General features: G+C 41.1%; 3 protein-coding genes and 1 non-coding gene across 4 annotated transcripts in view; all 4 read right to left on the bottom strand.

The window, feature by feature from the left end:
* Positions 1-1,627: 1,627 nt before the first annotated feature.
* LOC103516712 (DNA-directed RNA polymerase II subunit RPB1-like) lies at positions 1,628-2,684 on the bottom strand. Its single transcript, XM_008481695.2, has 3 exons — positions 2,652-2,684; positions 2,066-2,395; positions 1,628-1,642 (listed from the first exon to the last, which is right to left on the bottom strand). Exons 2-3 carry the CDS (start codon positions 2,381-2,383, stop codon positions 1,628-1,630), a joined length of 333 nt encoding a protein of 110 aa, XP_008479917.1. The 5' UTR covers positions 2,384-2,395; positions 2,652-2,684.
* Positions 2,685-2,848: 164 nt separating this feature from the next.
* Positions 2,849-4,505, bottom strand: LOC103516711. The gene is made up of 4 exons (XM_008481694.2): positions 4,471-4,505; positions 4,128-4,239; positions 3,262-3,321; positions 2,849-3,058 (listed from the first exon to the last, which is right to left on the bottom strand). The coding sequence occupies exons 1-4, from the start codon at positions 4,503-4,505 to the stop codon at positions 2,882-2,884; spliced, it is 384 nt and encodes a 127-aa protein (XP_008479916.1). The 3' UTR covers positions 2,849-2,881.
* A 417-nt stretch (positions 4,506-4,922) lies between these two features.
* The window catches only part of LOC103516710 (ankyrin repeat and KH domain-containing protein 1), a gene marked incomplete at its 5' end in the record, with an annotated part of 51,558 nt that continues 33,207 nt past the window's right edge, over positions 4,923-23,273 (bottom strand). The window contains 12 exon segments of the mRNA XM_026829024.1: positions 4,923-5,357; positions 5,519-5,911; positions 6,266-6,269; positions 7,737-7,890; positions 8,674-8,797; positions 14,467-14,576; positions 15,130-15,346; positions 18,334-18,534; positions 18,869-19,072; positions 19,578-19,682; positions 21,153-21,320; positions 22,710-22,834. Of these exon segments, the coding sequence (XP_026684825.1) occupies positions 4,983-5,357; positions 5,519-5,911; positions 6,266-6,269; positions 7,737-7,890; positions 8,674-8,797; positions 14,467-14,576; positions 15,130-15,346; positions 18,334-18,534; positions 18,869-19,072; positions 19,578-19,682; positions 21,153-21,320; positions 22,710-22,834 (2,180 nt within the window).
* Positions 7,211-7,283, bottom strand: Trnat-ugu. Its single transcript has one exon. It is a non-coding gene; the product is annotated as a tRNA-Thr (tRNA).

Raw genomic sequence — 23,273 nt, 5'->3', positions numbered from 1 at the left:
GTCACAAAAAGCTATGATATCCCCCCAAAAAAACTCAACATAGAGAAAAAAGAGGCCAAGTTCTCCGTCAGGAAATCAGTCTGAAAACTTGGTTTAGTTTGCTCATAGTTGTTTTCAATATTGTCCACTATGTAAACTACAAGCAAATATGAACACAGAACATTTATTAATATCTCGACAACCTTCAGCGACATCTTGTTAGCAAAGTATAGGGATGCACGAGGGACAATGACCTAAAAGTCAACTCCGAGCATTTGAAAACAACAATAACTAGGTACAACATATTGTCTGATTTCAGGATGAGTGTAATGATGAGGTGTCTGACTTGGATCTTAGTTCACTCAAAGGTATCTCCTGGTATGAGGCGTCCGAAATAGAAGCTCTCTGCCGTGCTGCTGTAAGTTAAAACATCACTTGTGTATTTTTACTTTACTGTTTTTAAAGAGGTTTTTGGGTTTACACGCTTAAGTCACTTGCACAAACTGGCTTGTGGAAGCCGGTTTGCACAAGTGAAACGTAGCGTGTGAACGCAGGCTTTTAACTTTGCACAAAAAAAAAAAAAAAAAAAAACAACAACATCATCATCATCATCATCATCATGATTTATTTGTGGTGAAGCTGAGAGCTTCTTCACAATAGATCAGTTGCGCTTACTTGGGTGATATTTCAAAGTCATAGAGCAGGAAAAATGAGGACCAACGGAATTTTTCTTTTTCTTCTACGACTTCTAGATACCGAGATAAATCGATTTTAAAAATACTGGTAAATTGAATTTTCGACCTTTTAAAGTTACTTTTTCGGAGTTTTGATTTGGATTTTTCACCACTTTTTACGTAGGACCAACCTCAGTGGTGTAGTGGTTAGCGCAGTGGACTTGATTTCAAAGTCATAGAGCAGAAAAAATGAGGACCAATGGAATTTTTCTTTTTCTTCTACGACTTCTAGATACCGAGATAAATCGATTTTTAAAATACCGGTAAATTGAATTTTCGACCTTTTAAAGTTACTTTTCACACATGGCCTTGTTGCTTAGCGTGTAAATAAATAAAATAATAAAGTTACTTTTTCGGAGTTTTGACCTCACATTTGGATTTTTCACTAAGCCATAAAATTTAGCGTAGTGCATTAAGCAGGGAACGACATTTGTGACAAGCATTTATGCTTAACACAATTAAAATTCCTTTTTTTTGAATTTTCGACCTTTTAAAGTTACTTTTTCGGAGTTTTGACCTCAGATTTGGATTTTTCACCACTTTTTACGTAGGAATCAACCATTTATTAATAATTTTCACCCATTTGCAACTGCTCCATTTTTCTCTCCCTGTTTCTGTTTCAGCTCAACTATGAGTTTCCTCGTCTGCCTGTTAAACTCAAGCCAGGATCTATACTCAAGGTGAACGTCCAATATATTGCTAGTCTCAGTCCTGTGGTATCCATCTCTGTGACCCTGGTAGAGCCTTACAATGAAGAGGTAAGTCCTTGACACTCCCAACCCGGAGGTGTTTGCGTCGAATCCCGGCCGTGGCGGACCAAAGTTGTCCGTTCCTGGATAAGCAATTAAGCATGGATGTGTGTACATGAAGTGAAATAGAATGTGCCTTCAAGTAAAAAAAAAAAATAGTGCTTTTTAATTGTCCTTTTTCTAGAGGTTTTACATGAACCCATCAACTGATGGAACGATTACGTTTATGTATGGTAGGAATTGTATGATAGAGGGAACCTTAACTGCTAAGGTCTTATCGTCCAGACAGGGAAGAGAGAAGGAAGACAGGATAGGAGAAAGCCAGCCGTTCTGAGAACAAACCTTATCCACTTTGGATAAAGTGTGCCCCGGGCGGGAATCTAACCCGCAACCTAGTGCTTTCAAGCCTAGTCTAATCACCTGTGAGTTCCAATGGAGAAAGGACCTAACGTAGCCAGTCAAGTTACCTTGGTTGGTAGCGGTCTGCCTTGGAATGGCAGTCTTTCTCCTATCCTGTCTTTCTTCCTTCTCTCTTCGATTTCGGGACGATAAGAGGACCTTAGCAGTTACAGTTCCCTCTGTCAAACCTAAAAATAATAATACCCCTCCATCCATTGCATGTGGGGGGGAGGTGGGGGGCGTGTTCTCCATGGTAGTACTGAACAGATCCCCTGCCTGGCTATGTGCTATGAGGTTTATCATGTCAGGGGGTTGGTTCGGGTTGTAGTTCATAGGGTAGGGCCATCGTGTGGGTGGGAACTTGTTCTGTGTGGGGAAAGGTACCACAGGAGGAGGGATGGACGCGTTGAATAGAGGAGGTTGTTGTTGTTGTTGCGTCTTCACAGAAGAGAAGTCTGGAGCGCGAGGATTAAGACGTGACATACTGACAGAGGTGGGGATGTACGAGGGTCCTGGTACCATCTTGAGCAAATCCTGAAAACATACAATAATAAATGAACAAGGTTAGATGTATTCATTTGGAAACTAATAAAATAATATTAATAAATGTGAGGTCTTGTACGAAAAATTAACTTCTCAAATGTAAAGTTCTCTCAACACATAGGCGATGAACGATGTGAATTTATGTTGTCGAGGCAGTTTCGGTTGACATTGATCGACCATGTGTGGACACTCCTTAAGAATTTATTTAATAAGATTGGTATATGAAATAAATAGGAAGGAAGGTTACCTGTTGATAGAGAGGGCACGGATCTTCAATATACATAAAAAAAAAATTAGGTAAAAAATTTATCCCAAAAAAAAAAAAAAAAAAAAAAAAAAAATCGATTACCCAGGTAAAAAGTTGTATCTCGAAAAAATCAATTAGGAAAAAAGTTATATCTCAAAATAAAAAATCAATTCCGTAAAAAGTTTTATCTAAGGAAAAAAAAAATCAATCTGGTAAAAGTTGTCTCTCACTTACCCCGGTATCCGCAATGAATTCTCCCACCGATATCGTAGCTCCTGCACAAACTCAAACCACACGTGAGCGAAAGACTTTGCCCCGCCCATCGAGTATAGAGCGTGCGAACTGCAGATTGCAAGTCTCCAGACTAGACCGTCCGGGGGACATGATTTGAGTCCGCTCAACCCCTCCTGGGGAAATGGATAAGAGAATAGAGGAACAATAGATAAGAAAATGGTGAAAAATACTTTCCTGATTCTAAGCGCTCTTTGGATAAGTATTTTTCGTTTGCCGTTTCTCTTGTCTTTGGCGGAGAAAGTTTTTTTTTTTTTCAAAATAAGGGAAGTGGGTTCAATTGGAAAGGAAGTCAGTTTTTCTTGTTGGCACTACTTACCTGAGTAACATCATCTTGCTTGATAATTTGACAACCTATGCTTTCCGAATACTCGTTCCTCTGAAACGAAATAAAAATAACAATAATAAATTCAGCTTATTCGAAAAATGGAAAGTCGATTTCTGTTTGGGTCTGACCAAAAGCTTGTTTTTATTTCTAGTCGCCAGCCTAGTTACTTTGGTAACGCGACTGTCTTGTAAGCGCTAGGCCGCGGGTTCGATTCCTACCCAAGGCAGATTTTATCCTGAACGAATAATGGGTCGAAAATTCGAGAGCGAGAAAATTGAGAAATCACATTGATTGAATAATGTTCGCTCTCGGAATGGCCGACTTTCTCCTATCCTGTCTTCCTTCTTCGTCGATTTCGGGACGATAAGACCTTATCAGTTACAGTTCCCTCTATCAAACCTCTTGCATTTATAATGAAACTCCTTGTTTCACCGTAACTTTTGATCAGTTTGCCCGCTTTAAATAAAATTTAGCAGACATGTTTACTTGATTACATTGTTTACCATACAGAGGATTTGTAAATGCAATTTCTTTGTGTTATGTCACAACTTTGGTGCTCACTGCAGCATTGTAGGATTTTTCCAATATCTCAATAATCCTAAAATCCAATGTTTACCTACCATGCTGGCACCGGTCGCTATGCGCATTTATATGTCATAGCTACTCATTTTCCTCACGAGGCTGAGTGGGCCCCGCAACAGCCAGTCACGGAATCAATCATTTGCATGATACAAATTTCTTGACCCCGCCGGGAATCGAACCCGGGTCTCCCGCGTGCAAGGCGAGCGCAGTGACCACTACGCCATGGGAGCTGACTATGTTTTCCTATTGTTTCACAGAAGAGCTCACACAAAGGCTCTCCCCTGGTGGTGGAAATATTCGAAGATCCCGAGACGACAGTGCTGCTTTATCAGCCCCTGGTGGACAGTGGTAGCTTCATAATGGAGAGTGAGGTAGATTAACTCTGGCCTGGAACTTCGCATAAAGAACTTTTCACATTTGTATTTCGCACAAAAGTTTGAACATTTAGATGATGACCCAGCCTAAAAGGGATTTTTTTTTTTTGAGGTGGCCTCGAGGCGTATATGTATACACATGTATTAGTGTGTTCACATTGCCAACGAAGAAAAAAATCGTGCAGTGTGAACAGGCTGTTTCTTTTTTACTGGATAGATCTAGGTATTCTAGAATCTAGGTTACCAGGGCTTACCAAATCGGATCATCTCTGGTTTCATATTAATTAAGGATTCAGCTATATTTCATACCTAGATTACATAGTCTCGATCCAGCACAAAGAAACGGCAATTATTTGTTTTATTTCTTAGGTCCTGAAGAAATCCCTGTAAAGCATACAGTAGGCGTTTTAGTAGCTGATCCAGATTATTCACCTGAAGAACCCATGCAGTGTTGTCCTGTAAATCAAGGTGACCCTGTGCAGACTGAGGATGGACTAAAAGACGAGAAGTCATCCATATCGTTCCATCAGGATTCACCAATCTACCGCTTTTACAAATTTTCTCAAAAGAAAAAAATTGAAAAAAGAGAAGTCATCCATATCGTTCCATCAGGATTCACCAATCTACCGCTTTTACAAATTTTCTCAAAAGAAAAAAATTGAAAAAAGAGAAAAAAAGCAACTGGAGAAAAATATATTCGAAGTAGGTAATAAGGTATAGAGAAAATGAAAAGTAATGAACGTGTGTTGTGTTATATCAGTTGGTCCACTTGGTCCAGACAGGCGGTGGCTGTGGTTTATCAGCAGTGAGGGGAACATCTGACATGCACCAGGAGGTGTCAGGTTTGAGGGCGTCAGGTAGGAGGGACGCTAGACCGAAGGATTGCTGCTGCTGGGGAAGTAACATGAGTGTGGCGCCTCCATTCATGTTGTAATGTTGTGCTGCGTCCTGGTAGTTGTCCAGGAGATGTGTGCCTGCAGGCAGGGGAGGTGCCAGGTCCTCAGGGAGGGGGAGGCGAGAGTACTGGGGCACTGCAGAGTTCCTGAACAGATGCCTATTGTCGCCTATGCCCCCGAAGGATTTATCTTGTTGTAGCCAGGGTGCTGGGTCCTCCAGTGGGGTACTACCGATGTGCCTGCAGGCAGGGGAGGTGCCAGGTCCTCAGGGAGGGGGAGGCGAGAGTACTGGGGCACTGCAGAGTTCCTGAACAGGTGCCTGTTGTCGCCTATGCCCCCGAAGGATTTATCTTGTTGTAGCCAGGGTGCTGGGTCCTCCAGTGGGGTGCTACCGATGACATTGTTATAATTCTTCCAGGCACGTTCAGTTCCTATAGGGCGAGGGGGGACTCTCCTCTCCCCCCCATCCATTGCATGTGGAGGGGAGGTGGGGGGCGTGTTCTCCATGGTAGTACTGAACAAATCCCCTGCCTGGCTATGTGCTATGAGGTTCATCATGTCAGGGGGTTGGTTCGGATTGTAGTTCATAGCGTAGGGCCATCGTGTGGGTGGGAACTTGTTCTGTGTGGGGAAAGGTACCACAGGAGGAGGGATGGACGCGTTGAATAGAGGAGGTTGTTGTTGTTGTTGCGTCTTCACAGAAGAGAAGTCTGGAGCGCGAGGATTAAGACGTGACATACTGACAGAGGTGGGGATGTACGAGGGTCCTGGTACCATCTTGAGCAAATCCTGAAAACATACAATAATAAATGAACAAGGTTAGATGTATTCATTTGGAAACTAATAAATAATATTAATGAATGTGAGGTCTTGTACGAAAAATTTACTTCTTCTCAAATATAAAGTTCTCTCAACACATGGGCGATGGACGATGTGAATTTATGTTGTCGAGGCAGTTTCGGTTGACATTGATCGACCATGTGTGGACACTCCTTAAGAATTTATTTAATATTAATAAGATTGGTATATGAAATAATATCTTGGATCTTAGTTCACTCAAAGGTATCTCCTGGTATGAGGCGTCCGAAATAGAAGCTCTCTGCCGTGCTGCTGTAAGTTAAAACATCACTTGTGTATTTTTACTTTACTGTTTTTAAAGAGGTTTTTGGGTTTACACGCTTAAGTCACTTGCACAAACTGGCTTGTGGAAGCCGGTTTGCACAAGTGAATCGTAGCGTGTGAACGCAGGCTTTTAACTTTGCACAAAAAAACATCATCATCATCATGATTTATTTGTGGTGAAGCTGAGAGCTTCTTCACAATAGATCAGTTGCACTTACTTGGGTGATATTTCAAAGTCATAGAGCAAGAAAAATGAGGCCGAATTTTTCTTTTTCTTCTACGACTTCTAGATACCAAGATAAATCGATTTTAAAAATAGCGGTAACAAATTTTGTGGACTTTTACACAGTATAGCCTACTTACAGCATTTATAAGTACCTACATATTTGGTTTTGGCACAAAAATATGAGAGCCTTGAACACTTGAATCACCTATGCCACAAACTTCAAGTGTGCTTATAGATTTGAAGGTTTTATAACTTTCTTGTATAAGCAATACTCTATAACCCATACAAGGTAAATTTGTTCATGAACTTCAACCAACAACACTGCTTGATTTCAACCAACACAGTGGGTTTTTTTTTTTTTTTTTTTTTTTTTTTTTTTTTTTTTTTTTTTTTTTTCATTTTTCTTGACTGACCATCTTGGGGTACCAATACCAGAAGCTACGTTCAAGTTCAAAACATTAGTTACTTTTAGCTTTTCCTATACCTAACTATGTAAGAAAAAATCTTGGCCTGATTCCAGACATCAGAACTTCGCACTTTTTAATGCCAAAAAACAGAGGGAGATGATGATCTACAAATACTTTGATTTTTTTTTTTTTTTTTTTTTTTTTTTTAAGAGGTTTGACAGAGGGAACTGTAACTCTAGGGTCTTATCGTCCCGAAATCGGAGAGAGAAGGAAGACAGGATAGGAGAAAGCCAGCCGTTCCGAGAACGAACATTATCCCATCAGGATAAAATCCGCCCCGGGCGGGAATCGAACCCGCGGCCTAGCGCTTACAAGGCAGACGCACTACCAACTAAGCTAACGAGGCTGGCGAAGTGTAATAGAATGTGCCTTTAAGTAAAAAAAAAAAAATAGTGCATTTTAATTGTCCTTTTTCTAGAGGTTTTACATTAACCCATCAACTGATGGAACGATTACGTTTATGTTTGGTAGGAATTGTATGATAGAGGGAACCATAACTGCTAAGGTCTTATCGTCCCGACAGTGAAGAGAGAAGGAAGACAGGATAGGAGAAAGCCAGCCGTTCTGAGAACAAACTTTATTCAGAGTTCCAAGGGAGAAAGGACCTAACGTAGCCAGTCTAGTTGCCTTGGTTGGTAGCGGTCTGCCTTAGAACGGCTGGCTTTCTCCTATCCCGTCTTTCTTCCTTCTCTCTTCGATTTCGGGACGATAAGATCTTAGCAGTTACAGTTCCCTCTGTCAAACCTAAAAATAATAATAAAAAAGGACCTAACATTTTCCCCCGTTGCTATCTTCTCACAGTTGAAGCGGATCGTGGCTCAGTTCACATCGTTGGACGCGGAGATACAGCGTGAAGCCAGCTCTCAACCTCTGCTCCGAGTACCAGGGCCGGGTATGAGATGCATTGCCGGTGTACAAGATGAGGATGATGGGAATGTAACGTGGCACCGTGCCTGTGTGTTGGGAGGTGATACCAGCCCTGAGTCTACCAGTGTACATGTCAAGTGTGTGGACACGGGGATCAATGAGGTCGTTAATAAGGACAGGTAATAGTTTATACTTTGGTTGAACAAGGTAAACATGGTTGAATGGTGGAGGTTGCCTTATGCAATAATTTCGCCCTTTATTTGTAATTTCTTGTATTGGTATACATGGAGTTATAACCAATAGAGTCTAAAATAATAATAATAATAGTGCTTATTTATACTGCTCGCATAGGACTGAAAAGTCCCTTATTAAAGATATTAATGGTAATAGCCACCAAAGAGGTTGCCACTAATTGTTCCCCAATTATTACAAATATCGTTGTGACAAGCATTTACGCATGCTTAAAACAATTAAAAATTCCTTTTTTTAAGTAACCCGTTGAAATATTTGCAATCGAAAAACGAGTACAAATTTTTGTCGATGGTGGGATTCGAACCCGGGACCTTTTGCATGGCAATTTCGCCCTTTATTTGTAATTCCTTGTATTGGTGTACATGGAGTTATAAGGTTATAACCAATAAAGAGTCTAAAATAATAATGATAATAATAGTGCTTATTTATACTGCTCGCATAGGACTGAAAAGTCCCTTATTAAAGATATTAATGGTAATAGCCACCAAAGAGGTTCCCCAATTATTACAAATATCGTTGTGACAAGCATTTACACATGCTTAAAACAATTAAAAATTCCTTTTTTTTTTCAGCATCCGTGCAGTGAAAGAGGACTGGACAATTGTGCCCGTACAAGCGTTGTCCTGTGTTCTGCACGGTGTGGACTTGGCGTGTGATGTAGACGAGAATGCTGTCATGCAAGAGCTCATCCATACCATCAGCAATCACGATGAACCCACCTTCATGAAAGTTGTGGTAAGTCTGGAATAGTTTTTCAAGTTTTTTTTTTTAATAGCTTTTTTCCCATTGGGCAACAATCTCCTCTTCCAGTCTTTAGTGGAATGACTAATTTTGCTTTTTTTCTCATTTTCTTTATTTGAACAGTTTTGATAGAGAGAACTTTACTGCTGTTCTTTATTTGAAGAGTTTTGATAGAGGGAACTACTAAAGTATGATCGCCCTGAAAGCGAAGAGAGAAGGAAGACTAGATACAAGAAAGTCAGCCATTCCCGGAAGAAACCTTATCTATTTTTTTTTTTTTTTTTTTTTTTTTTTTTTTTTAATAGCTTTTTTTCCATTGGGCAATCTCCTCTTCCAGCCTTTAGTGGAATGACTAATTTTGCTCATTTTGCTTTTTTTCTCATTTTCTTTATTTGAAGAGTTTTGATAGAGAGAACTTTACTGCTGTTCTTGAAGAGTTTTGATAGAGGGAACTACTAAAGTCTGATCGCCCCGAAAGCGAAGAGAGAAGGAAGACTAGATACAAGAAAGTCAGCCGTTCCCGGAAGGAACCTTATCTGTTTAGGATAAAATCCGTCCCGGACGGAAATTCAAGATGTTTGACAGAGGGAATGTTCGTTCTCGGAACGGCTGGCTTTCTCCTATCCTGTCTTCCTTCTCTCTTCTATTTCGGAACGATAAGACCTTAGCAGTTACAGTTCCCTCTGTCAACCATCTTTTAAAAAAAACTATGTTTTCCTATGTAATGTAATGTAAATGCAGTTTCTTTGTGTTATTATGTCACAACTTTGGTGCTCACTGCAGCATTGTAGGATTTTCCCAATATCTCAATAATCCTAAAATCCAATGTTTACCTACCATGCTGGCACCGGTCGCTATGCGCATTTATATGCCATAGCTACTCATTTTCCTCACGAGGCTGAGTGGGCCCCGCAACAGCCAGTCACGGAATCAATCATTTGCATGATACAAAATTTCTTGCCCCCGCCGGGAATCGAACCCGGGTCTCCCACGTGCAAGGTTTTTTTTTTTTGAGGTGGCCTCGAGGCGTATATGTATACACATGTATTAGTGTGTTCACATTGCCAACGAAGAAAAAAATCGTGCAGTGTGAACAAACAGGCTGTTTCTTTTTTACTGGATAGATCTAGGTATTCTAGAATCTAGGTTACCAGGGCTTACCAAATCGGATCATCTCTGGTTTCATATTAATTAAGGATTCCGCTATATTTCATACCTAGATTACATAGTCTCGATCCAGGATTGAACATAATCAGGATAATCCGCCAATTCCAGTTGTTTTTTTTTTTTTTTTTTTTTTTTTTTTTTTTTTGTATACAGGATTCCCAGTGACTCCTGGGAAGAAATCCATGACTTCTCCCCTGACAGTGGAAAACATTGGGTATATCCTAATTCGGGTATTTCCTATGCCTAAGGTTCTATTGGTGTTAAGACTTGATTGATCTGAAGAAAAGGTTTTTAGATGGCTGACTTAGCTGACGTTTTAGTGAAACTCCTTTTTCACCCATTTTGAAATTTATCATTCCTGAATAATTTGTTAGCGTTTGGTTTCTTTCTTGTTGAGATTTCAAATACATTTAAGTCTCTTTTTTATATTTTCATTCTTTGTTCCAAAACATCCGTTCTTTTTTTCTTCTTTCTTAGTTCTTTCAGCATGTCAGGGACGATTTGGGAAGTTGGATACTATTTTAGGGTGCACTCAGCCTCGTGAGGAAAGTTGTACTGGTAACTCCTTTTTCACCCATTTTGAAATTTATCATTCCTGAATAATTTGTTAGCGTTTGGTTTCTTTCTTGTTGAGATTTCAAATACATTGAAGTCTCTTTTTTTTATATTTTCATTCTTTGTTCCAAAACATCCGTTTTTTTCTTCTTTCTTAGTTCTTTCAGCATGTCAGGGACGATTTGGGGAGTTGGATACTATTTTAGGGTGCACTCAGCCTCGTGAGGAAAGTTGTACTAGATGAAATCCCAGCGAAAAAGATGAGGCATAAAAACCCGACATGACCTTAGTAGTTTAAGGCCTGCCGGACATTTAGATTTAGAGCGTAGTCTGACTTAGGTCTCCTAAGGTGTTAGACTGTTAGAGGCCTGAATCATTTTCATAGGTTTGAATTTAAGGGAGTGAACGCGGGACTACGGTTCCAATGTACGGCCAGCCTAAGGAGGTCTGAATGCGTTGATTCAGACATTTTCAGGCACCGCACCTAGGGCGGTCCGATAAAAGGAAAGAGGTGATGTAAAATAGACTACGGTTCCAATGTACGGCCAGCCTAAGGAGGTCTGAATGCGTTGATTCAGACATTTTCAGGCACCGCACCTAGGGCGGTCCGATGAAAGGAAAGAGGTGATGGAAAATGAAAAGTAAAAACTCGGATTGATGTAATATAAAGTATGATTTAGATTTTATATTTTACCCTGGACTATGCCAAACCGTACTCAACATTTCAAAATCATAAGTAACTACAATATAAAATATTTTCAATAAATAACTGCGCTCTCTAAAATAAAAATAATAACATATTATGTTAATTAGCAATAAATGTATTTCAACAAGATAAACACTTGCGAATTATTATTATTGATGACAAAGCAAAAACTAATAGACAGAACTTTAGAAGTTCTCTCATCTGTCCTTCAAATTACTACTGTTTTCCAGACAAATGAATCGTTCCCAGGGAGAAGGGCTTCTGTTATAGTTGCTACTAACTGACAGAGGCCCTTCATCCTGGGAGTGAATAATAATAATAATAATAATAATAATAATCTGTCATAACTACTCTTCTCTCTCTTTCTGTCTCTGTCTCTCTCTCTCTCTCTCTCTCTCTTTCTCTCCCTCTCTCTTTCTCTCATGTTTTCTCTTTTAATTTTGAGTGGGAGCTTTTTTGAATGCATGAAAAAAGGACCTTAATAGAAAGTGGAGGGAAGAGAAGGGAAGGGGGAGAGAGAGAGAGAGAGAGGGAGAGAGAGAGAGAGAGAGGGAGGGGAGAGAGAGAGGGAAAGAGAGAGGGAGAGGGAGAGAAAGGGAGAGAGGGAGGGAGAGAGAAAGGGAGGGAGAGAGGGAGAGAGAAAGGGAGGGAGAGAGGGAGAAAGAGAGAGAGCAATCAATCATTAGACAAGATGGAAATTTCCAAAGAGATAAAAAGAGAAGAAAAAATCTGAAAAAAAAAAATGTGAAAAAAAAAATAAAAAACACATGATAAAAATAAAGAGAACCAACAGGACAGAGAACAGAGCAGAAAAATAGTTATATAATTTATTTTTAATCGGCAGGAAAAACAAAGATTAAAAATAAAAATATTTTAATCAACAAGGAAAAAAATCATTACATAAAAAAACGTCTAATAATAATATGGGAAAATCCTACAATGCTGCAGTGAGCACCAAAGTTGTGACATAATAACACAAAGAAACTGCATTTACATTTATTCTAACCAAACTCCTGAAGACGAAACCCAAGGTAATGGTAATAATATTACTTTTATTCAAAAAATGTCAGCTCCCATAGTGTAGTGGTCACTGTACTCGCCTTACACGCGGGAGACCTGTGTTCGATTCCCGGCGGGCTCAAGAAATTTGTATCATGCAAATGATTGATTACGTGACTGGCTGTTTCAGGGCCCACTCACCCTCGTGAGGAAAATGAGTAGCTATGACATATAAATGCGCATAGCGACCGACCGGTGCCAGCATGGTAGGTAAACATTGGATGTTAGGATTATTGAGTTATTTGGAAAATCCTACAATGTTGCAGTGAGCACCAAAGTTGTGATACAACTTTAGAAGTTCTCTCATCTGTCCTTCAAATTACTACTGTTTTCCAGACAAATGAATCGTACCCAGGAAGACGGGCCTCTGTTATAGTTGCTACTAACTGACAGAGGCCCTTCATCCTGGGAGTGATTGAAATGTATTATTTCGCATTCCAAGTCATCCATCGGTAAGATTCTGATTTGTATTGGAGTTTGAATCAAGTGTGTACTGTACGATATCATCTAGATATGGGATGGTATCGTAAAGACGAGAATATAGAGGATTTTACTCATAGGCCTGATGAGTCTATGGGAGCCCAGATTGATCTACCAGAAGCAATGGGGCAGTTAGATCTGGAAAAGGCAAGTTGTTTTTCTTTTAAAACTTACTCGTATGGGGAAACTTACTTTTTTCCTAGCCAGCGCGTCACGCAGTCTCGTTAGGAAGAGGAAAAAAATTGATATATCCTTAGCCGTTGAGTCACAAAAAGCTATGATATCCCCCCAAAAAAACTCAACATAGAGAAAAAAGAGGCCAAGTTCTCCGTCAGGATATCAGTCTGAAAACTTGGTTTAGTTTGCTCATAGTTGTGTTCAATATTGTCCACTATGGTAAACTACAAGCAAATATGAACACAGAACATTTATTAATATCTCGACAACCTTCAGCGACATCTTGTTAGCAAAGTATAGGGATGCACGAGGGACAATGACCTAAAAGTCAACTCCGAGCATTTGAAAACAACAACAACTAGGTACAACATATTGTCTGATTTCAGGATGAGTGTAATGATGAGGTGTCTGACTTGGATCTTAGCAAACAAAAATAAATATAAAATGAATTTTAAAAATTGCCGCCGGGACAGCTATCTCACGTCGTCCGAGCTCATCCTAGCCCGTTACATAAACACACCGTCTTGGTCTATCGGACAAAAAAAAATCGCTGGTTTTCATGGATTTTCCCCTCTTCGAAATTGAAAAGGTTCCTCGAGAATTAAAGTTCAAACTCGGCCAGCCTAGTTACCTTGGCTATCACGTCACGTGAGGGCAGTGTGGCTCTCATGAACGAAATCACCTACAATATTATAGGAAAACATTGAACTACATCGTTCTGACTCCCCATGAGCTCACATGATGTGATGGTAAATACATACCTGCAGCTACAAGTCGAGGTACAGCAGGTCTGGGAGCAGACGCTCTCATTCCATTGATCAGTGGAGTAGGGGCAGCACTGACAGCTATAACACAACAAGGAATTCACTTAGCAAATACAATAGAAGGAATTCAATTACCATTTACACTAATAGGAATTCACTTGTAGCTTTTAATATATTCATAGGTAGGATTACTCTTTGTATGTTTTTCTAAAGTTATAAGTATGTATTGTATTGTGCCTTTAATGACCACCAAATAAAGGTTTATTTATTTATTTATTTATAGGCGATTGTCAGGCATTGACTACTTGGGAAAAAATCGTAGCAATGATACAAGGTAAACATTAGACGCTTGTGGTCTGTGTCGTAGTATGCCTCTCATCAGATGGGGGATAAGAGGAACAATACTTCCCGTTTAGTAACCCATTGAAATATTTACAATCGAAAAATAAGTACAAAGCAATATCCAGATCCATCATTAAATATGCGGCTCCCATATGGTCCCCACAAGTCAGTGAGACCAACTGGAAAAAAGGAAAAAATCGTAGCAATGATACAAGGTAAACATTAGACGCTTGTGGTCTGTGTCGTAGTATGCCTCTCATCAGATGGGGGATAAGAGAAACAATACTTCCCGTTTAGTAACCCATTGAAATATTTACAATCGAAAAATGAGTACAAATTTCTGTCGCTGGTGGGTATGAAACCCGGTCTTATATAGGTTAGGATGATACATAGGTTAGGATGACAAGCAAGCGCGTTACCACTGGCTGACCGTGTCCCCATTTATATAGTAACTTGAGTAGGTCTACGTCTGGATCTCGGATGAGAGCGTTGATGAGAGAGTGAGCTTGCTTGATAGCTTCGTTATTACCTGGGAGGGAGGGGGAGAGAGGTTTGTGGTTAGCTGGTTAGATACAAAAGGAGAATAAAAATCAATGTTGGAAACAGTTTTTGGGATTGGATGTTCGCACTTTCACACCTTGAACTCCATAGAGGCTTTCGAATAGAATTGTATCTTTTTCTGGCTATACTGCCAGGAAAAGATTGAAAATTCCCTTTTTTTCCGCTATAACTCGCGATTGCCAGGTACGATTTTTATGGAAATTATAAATGTATTTCAACAAGATAAACACTTGCGAATTATTATTATTGATGACAAAGCAAAAACTAATAGACAGAACTTTAGAAGTTCTCATCTGTCCTTCAAATTACTACTGTTTTCCAGACAAATGAATCGTTCCCAGGGAGAACGGCCTCTGTTATAGTTGCTACTAACTGACAGAGGCCCTTCATCCTGGGAACACTGCACGTCGATCCTTGAAATTTGGGGTCCCTACACTTAATGTTGGATATGCAGCTTCACATAAGTCTTCAATAGATTAGTCCTATCTCATCTATTTGATTGGTTTACACAAGTTTCTTACCTTTAATAGTGATGATTCGTTCTCCCTGTCCCTTGCATTGTTTCTCTACTTCAATATGAGCACTGGTGGCACTGCGTATAGCGTTGATATTGCTGCCACCCCGTCCTATAACCCGACTGATAGCATTGAGAGGTACGGACACCTTCTTATGGCGAAACGTTGTGTTGAGATATTTCCTCACCACCTCCTTCCAACCTTCTTCCCTCCTGCCTCCCACCTGCGAGAAAATCAAACGCAAAGTCGAAATAAATTTTATTAGTAGTCCCTTAAAATGTAAAACAGTGTGGAAAATTAACCATCAAAATAATACATCACTGGTGGCACTGCGTATAGCGTTGATATTGCTGCCACCCCGTCCTATAACCCGACTGATAGCATTGAGAGGTACGGACACCTTCTTGTGGCGAAACGTTGTGTTGAGATATTTCCTCACCACCTCCTTCCATCCTTCTTCCCTCCTGCCTCCCACCTGCGAGAAAATCAAACACAAAGTCGAAATAAATTTTATTAGTAGTCCCTTAAAATGTAAAACAGTGTGTTAAATTAATTATCAAAATAATACACCGCTGAAACAAAGAGAAAGCAAAATATTTTTATCACTCAAAAAGAAAGTAAAATAGAATGCATTAGTTATATCTTCATTTTACACATTCCAATCAAAACAAAACATCGAGAAAAAATAATAATAAAATAAAAAAAATGCACTCGTATTTCAACGAATTACTTTCTAGTGTTCTTGTGTTGACCTAGCACTCAAATGGGAAGTACTGTCTTTTCGAGGCATACTACGATTACTACGGACTGGATATGCTAACGACACAGACCACACAAGTCTTGTAGCAGTCATTTCATAAAAAAAAAGATCATTCTTGTTATACTTACGTCAGTCTTATAGTATATACAGCAGTTCATATCTAATAGAAGGTACATAGTATGATAATTTGATAGAGGATAGTATAAAATACATACCTGCAGCTACAAGTCGAGGTACAGCAGGTCTGGGAGCAGACGCTCTCATTCCATTGATCAGTGGAGTAGGGGCAGCACTCACAGCTGTAACACAACAAGGAATTCACTTAGCAAATACAATAGAAGGAATTCACTTACCATTTACACTAATAGGAATTCACTTGTAGCTTTTACACTAGAAATAATTCCCTTAGCAATTGCACAAAAAGAATTGAAATTCACAAAGGGAAACTTAAGGCAAGAAAATACGGAAAATAATCCATAACTACATCCTGGTCACAAATGTTGTTCCCCAATAATTTAATTCTCATCTGTCCTTCAAATTACTACTGTTTTCCAGACAAATGAATCGTTCCCAGGGAGAAGGGCTTCTGTTATAGTTGCTACTAACTGACAGAGGCCCTTCATCCTGGGAGTGATTGAAATGTATTATTTCGCATTCCAAGTCATCCATATCGTTCCATCAGGATTCACCAATCTACCGCTTTTACAAATTTTCTCAAAAGAAAAAAATTGAAAAAAGAGAAAAAAAAGCAACTGGAAAAAAATATATTCGAAGTAGGTAATAAGGTATAGAGAAAATGAAAAGTAATGAACGTGTGTTGTGTTATATCAGTTGGTCCACTTGGTCCAGACAGGCGGTGGCTGTGGTTTATCAGCAGTGAGGGGAACATCTGACATGCACCAGGAGGTGTCAGGTTTGAGGGCGTCAGGCAGGAGAGACGCTAGACCGAAGGATTGCTGCTGCTGGGGAAGTAACATGAGTGTGGCGCCTCCATTCATGTTGTAATGTTGTGCTGCGTCCTGGTAGTTGTCCAGGAGATGTGTACCTGCAGGCAGGGGAGGTGCCAGGTCCTCAGGGAGGGGGAGGCGAGAGTACTGGGGCACTGCAGAGTTCCTGAACAGGTGCCTGTTATCACCTATGCCCCCGAAGGATTTATCTTGTTGTAGCCAGGGTGCTGGGTCCTCCAGTGGCGTGCTACCGATAACATTGTTATAATTCTTCCAGGCACGTTCAGTTCCTATAGGGCGAGGGGGGACTCTCCTCTCCCCTCCATCCATTGCATGTGGGGGGGAGGTGGGGGGCGTGTTCTCCATGGTAGTACTGAACAGATCCCCTGCCTGGCTATGTGCTATAAGGTTCATCATGTCAGGGGGTTGGTTCGGATTGTAGTTCATAGCGTAGGGCCATCGTGTAGGTGGGAACTTGTTCTGTGTGGGGAAAGGTACCACAGGAGGAGGGATGGACGCGTTGAATAGAGGAGGCCGAAACGTTGTGTTGAGATATTTCCTCACCACCTCCTTCCATCCTTCTTCCCTCCTGCCTCCCACCTGCGAGAAAATCAAACACAAAGGCGAAATAAATTTTATTAGTAGTCCCTTAAAATGTAAAACAGTGTGTTAAATTAATTATCAAAACAATACATGAAAAAATCAAATCAAATCATGAACCTTTGTGTTAAAGCCAAGAGCTTTTTCGTATCACAGCATTACTAATTTTTATATACTCCTATCATCAAACAACACTGGTAATATCACCCCTGGTCGCTACTCGATAAAAGTAGCTCCTCAATTGTCCTCACGAGGCTGAGTGCACCCCGAACTTCAAGCACAGAGCCAAAAAAACTTCGACTTCGCCGAGAATTGAACCCGCGAACTCCGGCGTGCAAGCCTAGTGTGATACCTACTCCGCCACGAAGGTTGCTCTAAGTAAAATTACTATGTTATTCCTCGGTCAGAAATTATGGGGAAACCATTTCTTAAAAGGGCCTTCGAAGATATTTCGCTGTGAGAGCTTTCATAATAATACACGAAAAAATCAAATCAAATCATGAACCTTTGTGTTAAAGCAAAGAGCTTTTTCGTATCACAGCATTACTAATTTTTATCTACTCGTATCATCAATCAACACTGGTAATATCACCCCTGGTCGCTACTCGATAAAAGTAGCTCCTCAATTGTCCTCACGAGGCTGAGTGCACCTCGGACTCCAAGCACAGGGCCAAAAAAGATTCGACCCCTACGGGAATTGAACCCGCGACCTCCGGCGTGCAAGCCTCGTGTGATACTTACTCGGCCATGAAGGTTGCTCTAAACAAAATTACTATGTTATTCCTCGGTCAGAAATTATGGGGAAACCATTTCTTAAAAGGACTCCGTAGGGGTAGGGGCTCTCGAAGATATTTCGCTGTGAGAGCTTTCACTGAACAAACAGATGAGCACCATTTCCCTTACCTGTTGTTTGGTGGGAGGTATCTTAACACCAGAGGAGCTGGCTATCAGTTCCCCATCAGAGTAGAGAGACATGAGTGAGGTTCGTTTTCTCTCCTTGAACGTATCGTTGCCCGTGGCTTCAAAATCTTCACGCTCGGCTGGGTGACGTGATGATTCGAATATGAGATGCTGAGGCTCCTTGCGTGGTGTTAGCTCGTGATACTGCGAGGAGAATGGGAGAAAATTAGAAACTTGTCAAACAAAAGCCGAAATTCCAAAGAAGACTTTGCGCTCCTCAATTGTCCTCACGAGGCTGAGTGCACCCCGAACTCCAAGCACAGGGCCAAAAAAACTTCGACCCCGCCGGGAATTGAACCCGCGACCTACGGCGTGCAAGCCTCGTGTGATACCTCGACCACGAAGGTTGCTCTAAACAAAATTACTGTATTATTCCTCGCTCGGGAATTATGGCGAAACCATTTCTTTCAAGGGCCCTCGAAGATATTTCGCTGTGAGAGCTTTCATTGAACAAACAGATGAGTAGCATTTCCCTTACCTGTTGTTTGGTGGGAGGTATCTTAACACCAGAGGAGCTGGCTATCAGTTCCCCATCAGAGTAGAGAGACATGAGTGAGGTTCGTTTTCTCTCCTTGAACGTATCATTGCCCGTGGCTTCAAAATCTTCACGCTCGGCTGGGTGACGTGATGATTCGAATATGAGATGCTGAGGCTCCTTGCGTGGAGTTGTTAGCTCGTGATACTGCGAGGAGAATGGGAGAAAATTAGAAACTTGTCAAACAAAAGCCGAAATTCAAAAGAAGACTTTGCAAGCCTAATCAGCTAGATTCAATTCCCAACTGGGACGAACATTATCCCAAAAAGTTACGGTTCCTATCCTGTCCTTATTCCCTCCCTATTCGAATTTGGGACGGTAATACCTCAGTAGCTACAGTTTCCTCTAGGAAACCTAAAAAAAAAAAAAAAAAAAAAAAAAAAAAAAAAAAAACAGAGACACACACACACAAGGCATATTATTGTACCCTTTGAATCTCTCAGAATTTGAAACTATCCTCAAGACAGAATTCAGATTCGGAATAAGGATTTTGGGGTTTCAATTTCATCATTGAGTTGTTTTCATTCTCGTCACACCATTAAGAACGGGTCCATATTACAAGAGAAAAGACTCGTTTATTTCGAAATCTGACACAACCTGGATTCGAACCTAGTCCTCTACTGCCAGAATTGCTCTATCTGATGTTATTTACCTTCTTATATGCTGCGGATTTCTTATCCTTAGCACTGGTACTTCCTGGCGGAGTTACAGCTGTATTACTAGACACACTAGCTGGTTCACTCTTAGTCTCTACTATCTCCTAACCTATCTAATTCGACTATTACCTTCTTATATGCTGCGGATTTCTTATCCTTAGCACTGGTACTGCCTGGCGGAGTTACAGCTGTATTACTAGACACACTAGCTGGTTCACTCTTAGTCTCTACTATCTCCTAACCTATCTAATTCGACTATTACCTTCTTATATGCTGATGATTTCTTATCCTTAGCACTGGTACTGCCTGGCGGAGTTACAGCTGTATTACTAGACACACTAGCTGGTTCACTCTTCGTCTCTACTATCTCCTAACCTATCTAATTCGACTATTACCTTCTTATATGCTGATGATTTCTTATCCTTAGCACGTCCAGCAGCACAACATCCTTCTCTCACTGCAATACCTTGCTACATGTCTACTTCCATCTCACACATGTAACAACATCGTCACTGCACCACAACCCCCCCGAAGCATTAGGAGGTCACTAGTGAACACCTACCTCCCCATACTACGAGAACGACACCTAATGGGGGACAGCGTAACCAACGAGAACATCAAACACATAGCCAAGAACATCCACACCAACATCGTGAACGATGCAATCGAAGGTTACATGTCCAACCGTGTTCTCGGTACCAATGTGGTCCCGGACATCAACAGTGCTGAGGTGTCACTCCCAAGATCGACCCGAGCCACCCTTGCCCAACTCAGATCCGGCTGGTGCAAACTACTGCAGCACTACATGGCCAGAATAGATCCATCTGTGCCTGATCGATGTCCCAGGTGCAGTGGATCACCTCACGACGTCCACCACCTGTTCAACTGTCCAGACCTTCCAACCATCCTGGACCCAACAGCCTTATGGACCAACCCTGTAGAGGTGGCGCAGCTCCTGGGACTGGAGACGGAGATGTAGTCGCCAACGTTAACAACAACAACAACAAAAATAAGTACAAATTTCTGTCGCTGGTGGGCATGGAACAAGGGCATTATATAGGTTAGGATGACAAGCAAGCGCGTTACCACTGGCTAACCGTGGCCCCATTTATTTACTCATTTGTAAACTTTACCTATGAAATATGTAAGACCTTGTTTAGACTTTGGGAGTAAAGGGATTTTTCAGTCTCATTCTGGCAGGATGAACAAGGTATAACTTTATTCTAATTTCAGACCCGTACTAGTGCAGAACAGAAGGAAGACCAAGAAAAAGATATAGAGACATGATAAGAGATGACATTACAAGTAAGGGTTTCCAAGGGAAGATATAGAGCGAGAAGAACGATACAATGACAGAAGATGGTGGAGAGGCTTGGTAAATTGACCCATCAGATGAGATGGAACGATACTAGTTATGTATGTATAGTGGAGAACTGCTACTATCCCAGATTACTTACCTTCTTGCTACTCGTCTCAGCGGCGGCTTTCGTCGCGGCGTTATACAAGGTATAACTTTATTCTAATTTCAGACCCGTACTAGTGCAGAACTGCTACTATCCCAGATTACTTACCTTCTTGCTACTCGTCTCAGCGGCGGCTTTTGTCGCGGCGTTACTCTTCTCCTGTTTCGTCGCCACGGCACTGGTCGACGCGTTCTTCTGCACCTTGCCACCGTTCGTCGCCTTAGGAACACTCGCCGGAACATTGGTCGTACTGGCCGACTTTTTCTTCTTCTTATCCTTGCGTCTCGAGTTGGGGGCGGCGGTTTTCACCTCGTTACTGGAACAGCTGGCCTGACTGTTGGCGTCGATACCGCTAACGTCATCGCCTACGGGAGCGTATGCCGTGACGTCAAAGTTCACGATTTACCGGCATTTTTTTAATCGATTTATCTCGAGATCTAAAATTCGTAGAAGAAAAAGAAAAATTTCGTTGGTCCTCATTTTTTCTGCTCTATGACTTTGAAACATGACTCAAGTAAGCGCAACTGATCTATTACCTTAGACTTTCTCAAACACGTCCAAACTAACGAATTTCATTGCATTGCACGTTGCATTGCACAAGTCTGGACCCACCATTATGAACGAAATCACCTACAATATTATAGGAAAACATTGAACTACATCTTTCTGACTCCCCAAGAGCTCGTGATAGTCTATATTCATAGGTAGGATTACTCTTTGTATGTTTTTCTAAAGTTATAAGTATGTATTGTATTGTGCCTTTAATGACCACCAAATAAAGCTTTATTTATTTAGTTATTGGCGATTGTCAGGCATTGACTACTTGGGGAAAAAATCGTAGCAATGATACAACGTAAACATTAGACGCTTGTGGTCTATGTCGTAGTATGCCTCTCATCAGATGGGGGAGAAGAGAATCAATACTTCCCGTTTAGTAACCCATTGAAATATTTACAATCGAAAAATGAGTACAAATTTCTCTCGCTGGTGGGCGTGGAACCCGGTCTTATATAGGTTAGGAGGAAAAGCAAGCGCGTTACCACTGGCTAACCGTGGCCCCATTTATTTACTTATTTTACCTCGTTGTTTAGTGTTTCTGGGAGGGAGTGCCCTGATGATGGAGGGAGTGCCTCCGAAACATGTCGGCTTTTATTAAGTTGACCCACAGAACTTATATATAATGACTGTTGAAAACCTCCAAGAGATTATTTACTTATTTGTAAACTTTACCTATGCAATATGTAAGACCTTGTTTCTATTAGACTTTGTGAGTAAAGGGATTTTACAGTCTCATTCTGGCAGGATGAACAAGGTATGTAAACATTGGATTTTAGGATTATTGAGATATTGGGAAAATCCTACAATGCTGCAGTGAGCATCAAAGTTGTGACATAATAACACAAACAAACTGCATTTACATTTACATTATTGTAGCTGGGTTCGACTGGATTGGCACACATCACATGACGTCAAGCACACTCCATTTGTCAAGTATCATCGTCTAGCCCTTGGGATCTACATATTTAATTTGAAGACAGTACATGTTTTATAATCGCCAAAACTAGCCCTATCTCAGTCGACTCACCTTGGCTCTATGCTCCACATTGGCCTTCCTGTCCAGTAGCAGGGAAACCACCTCATGTCTAACTTTTTCTTCTTCTTATCCTTGCGTCTCGAGTTGGGGGCGGCGGTTTTCACCTCGTTACTCGAACAGCTGGCCTGACTGTTGGCGTCAATGCCGCTGTCACCCTCCTCGCCTTCACCACGCCCGCCGCCGGAGCTGTGCATGTCTGCAATAGATTAGATACGGTTAGAATATGCTAGGTGGAAGCTGGAAGGTAACCAATAGGCAAGATTAATAGACTGAGTGGAAGGTAACGCCCGCCGCCGGAGCTGTGCATGTCTGCAATAGATTAGATACGGTTAGAATATGCTAGGTGGAAGCTGGAAGGTAACCAATAGGCAAGGTTAATAGACTGAGTGGAAGGTAACCACTAGGCAAGGTTAAATGCTGGAGGCGTTCTCTACTCACTACCAATTACAGCTCCATTATTAATCAGATCAATTTCTCATGCCTCGACTAGGATCGAACCCAAGCCCTCCTGTTTACCAGGCGAGACAGTAGATGATTAAAATCCTAGCGAAAAGGTGGGGCATAAAAGACCGATATTAGCAAATAGCACGGCCTTAGCTGATAAACGGTTGCCTCTATTCTCACATGCCAGGGGG

Source organism: Diaphorina citri, unplaced genomic scaffold, assembly GCF_000475195.1.
Source record: "Diaphorina citri unplaced genomic scaffold, Diaci psyllid genome assembly version 1.1 scaffold1647, whole genome shotgun sequence".
Taxonomy (NCBI): domain Eukaryota; kingdom Metazoa; phylum Arthropoda; class Insecta; order Hemiptera; family Psyllidae; genus Diaphorina; species Diaphorina citri.
Note: the sequence above shows the minus strand (reverse complement) of the source record. Positions and strands in the feature narration are given on the sequence as shown.

Bases quoted from the DNA above. Each gene is read 5' to 3' on its own strand.
- LOC103516712 (XM_008481695.2), bottom strand. From the start codon at position 2,383: ATGGTACCAGGACCCTCGTACATCCCCACCTCTGTCAGTATGTCACGT.
- LOC103516711 (XM_008481694.2), bottom strand. From the start codon at position 4,505: ATGAAACCAGAGATGATCCGATTTGGTAAGCCCTG. The intron at 3,322-4,127 runs GCCTTTGTGTGA...ATTTCGTTTCAG, and splicing joins ATTTCCACCACCAGGGGAGA to AGGAACGAGTATTCGGAAAG. The intron at 3,059-3,261 runs GTAAGTAGTGCC...CCATTTCCCCAG, and splicing joins AGCAAGATGATGTTACTCAG to GAGGGGTTGAGCGGACTCAA.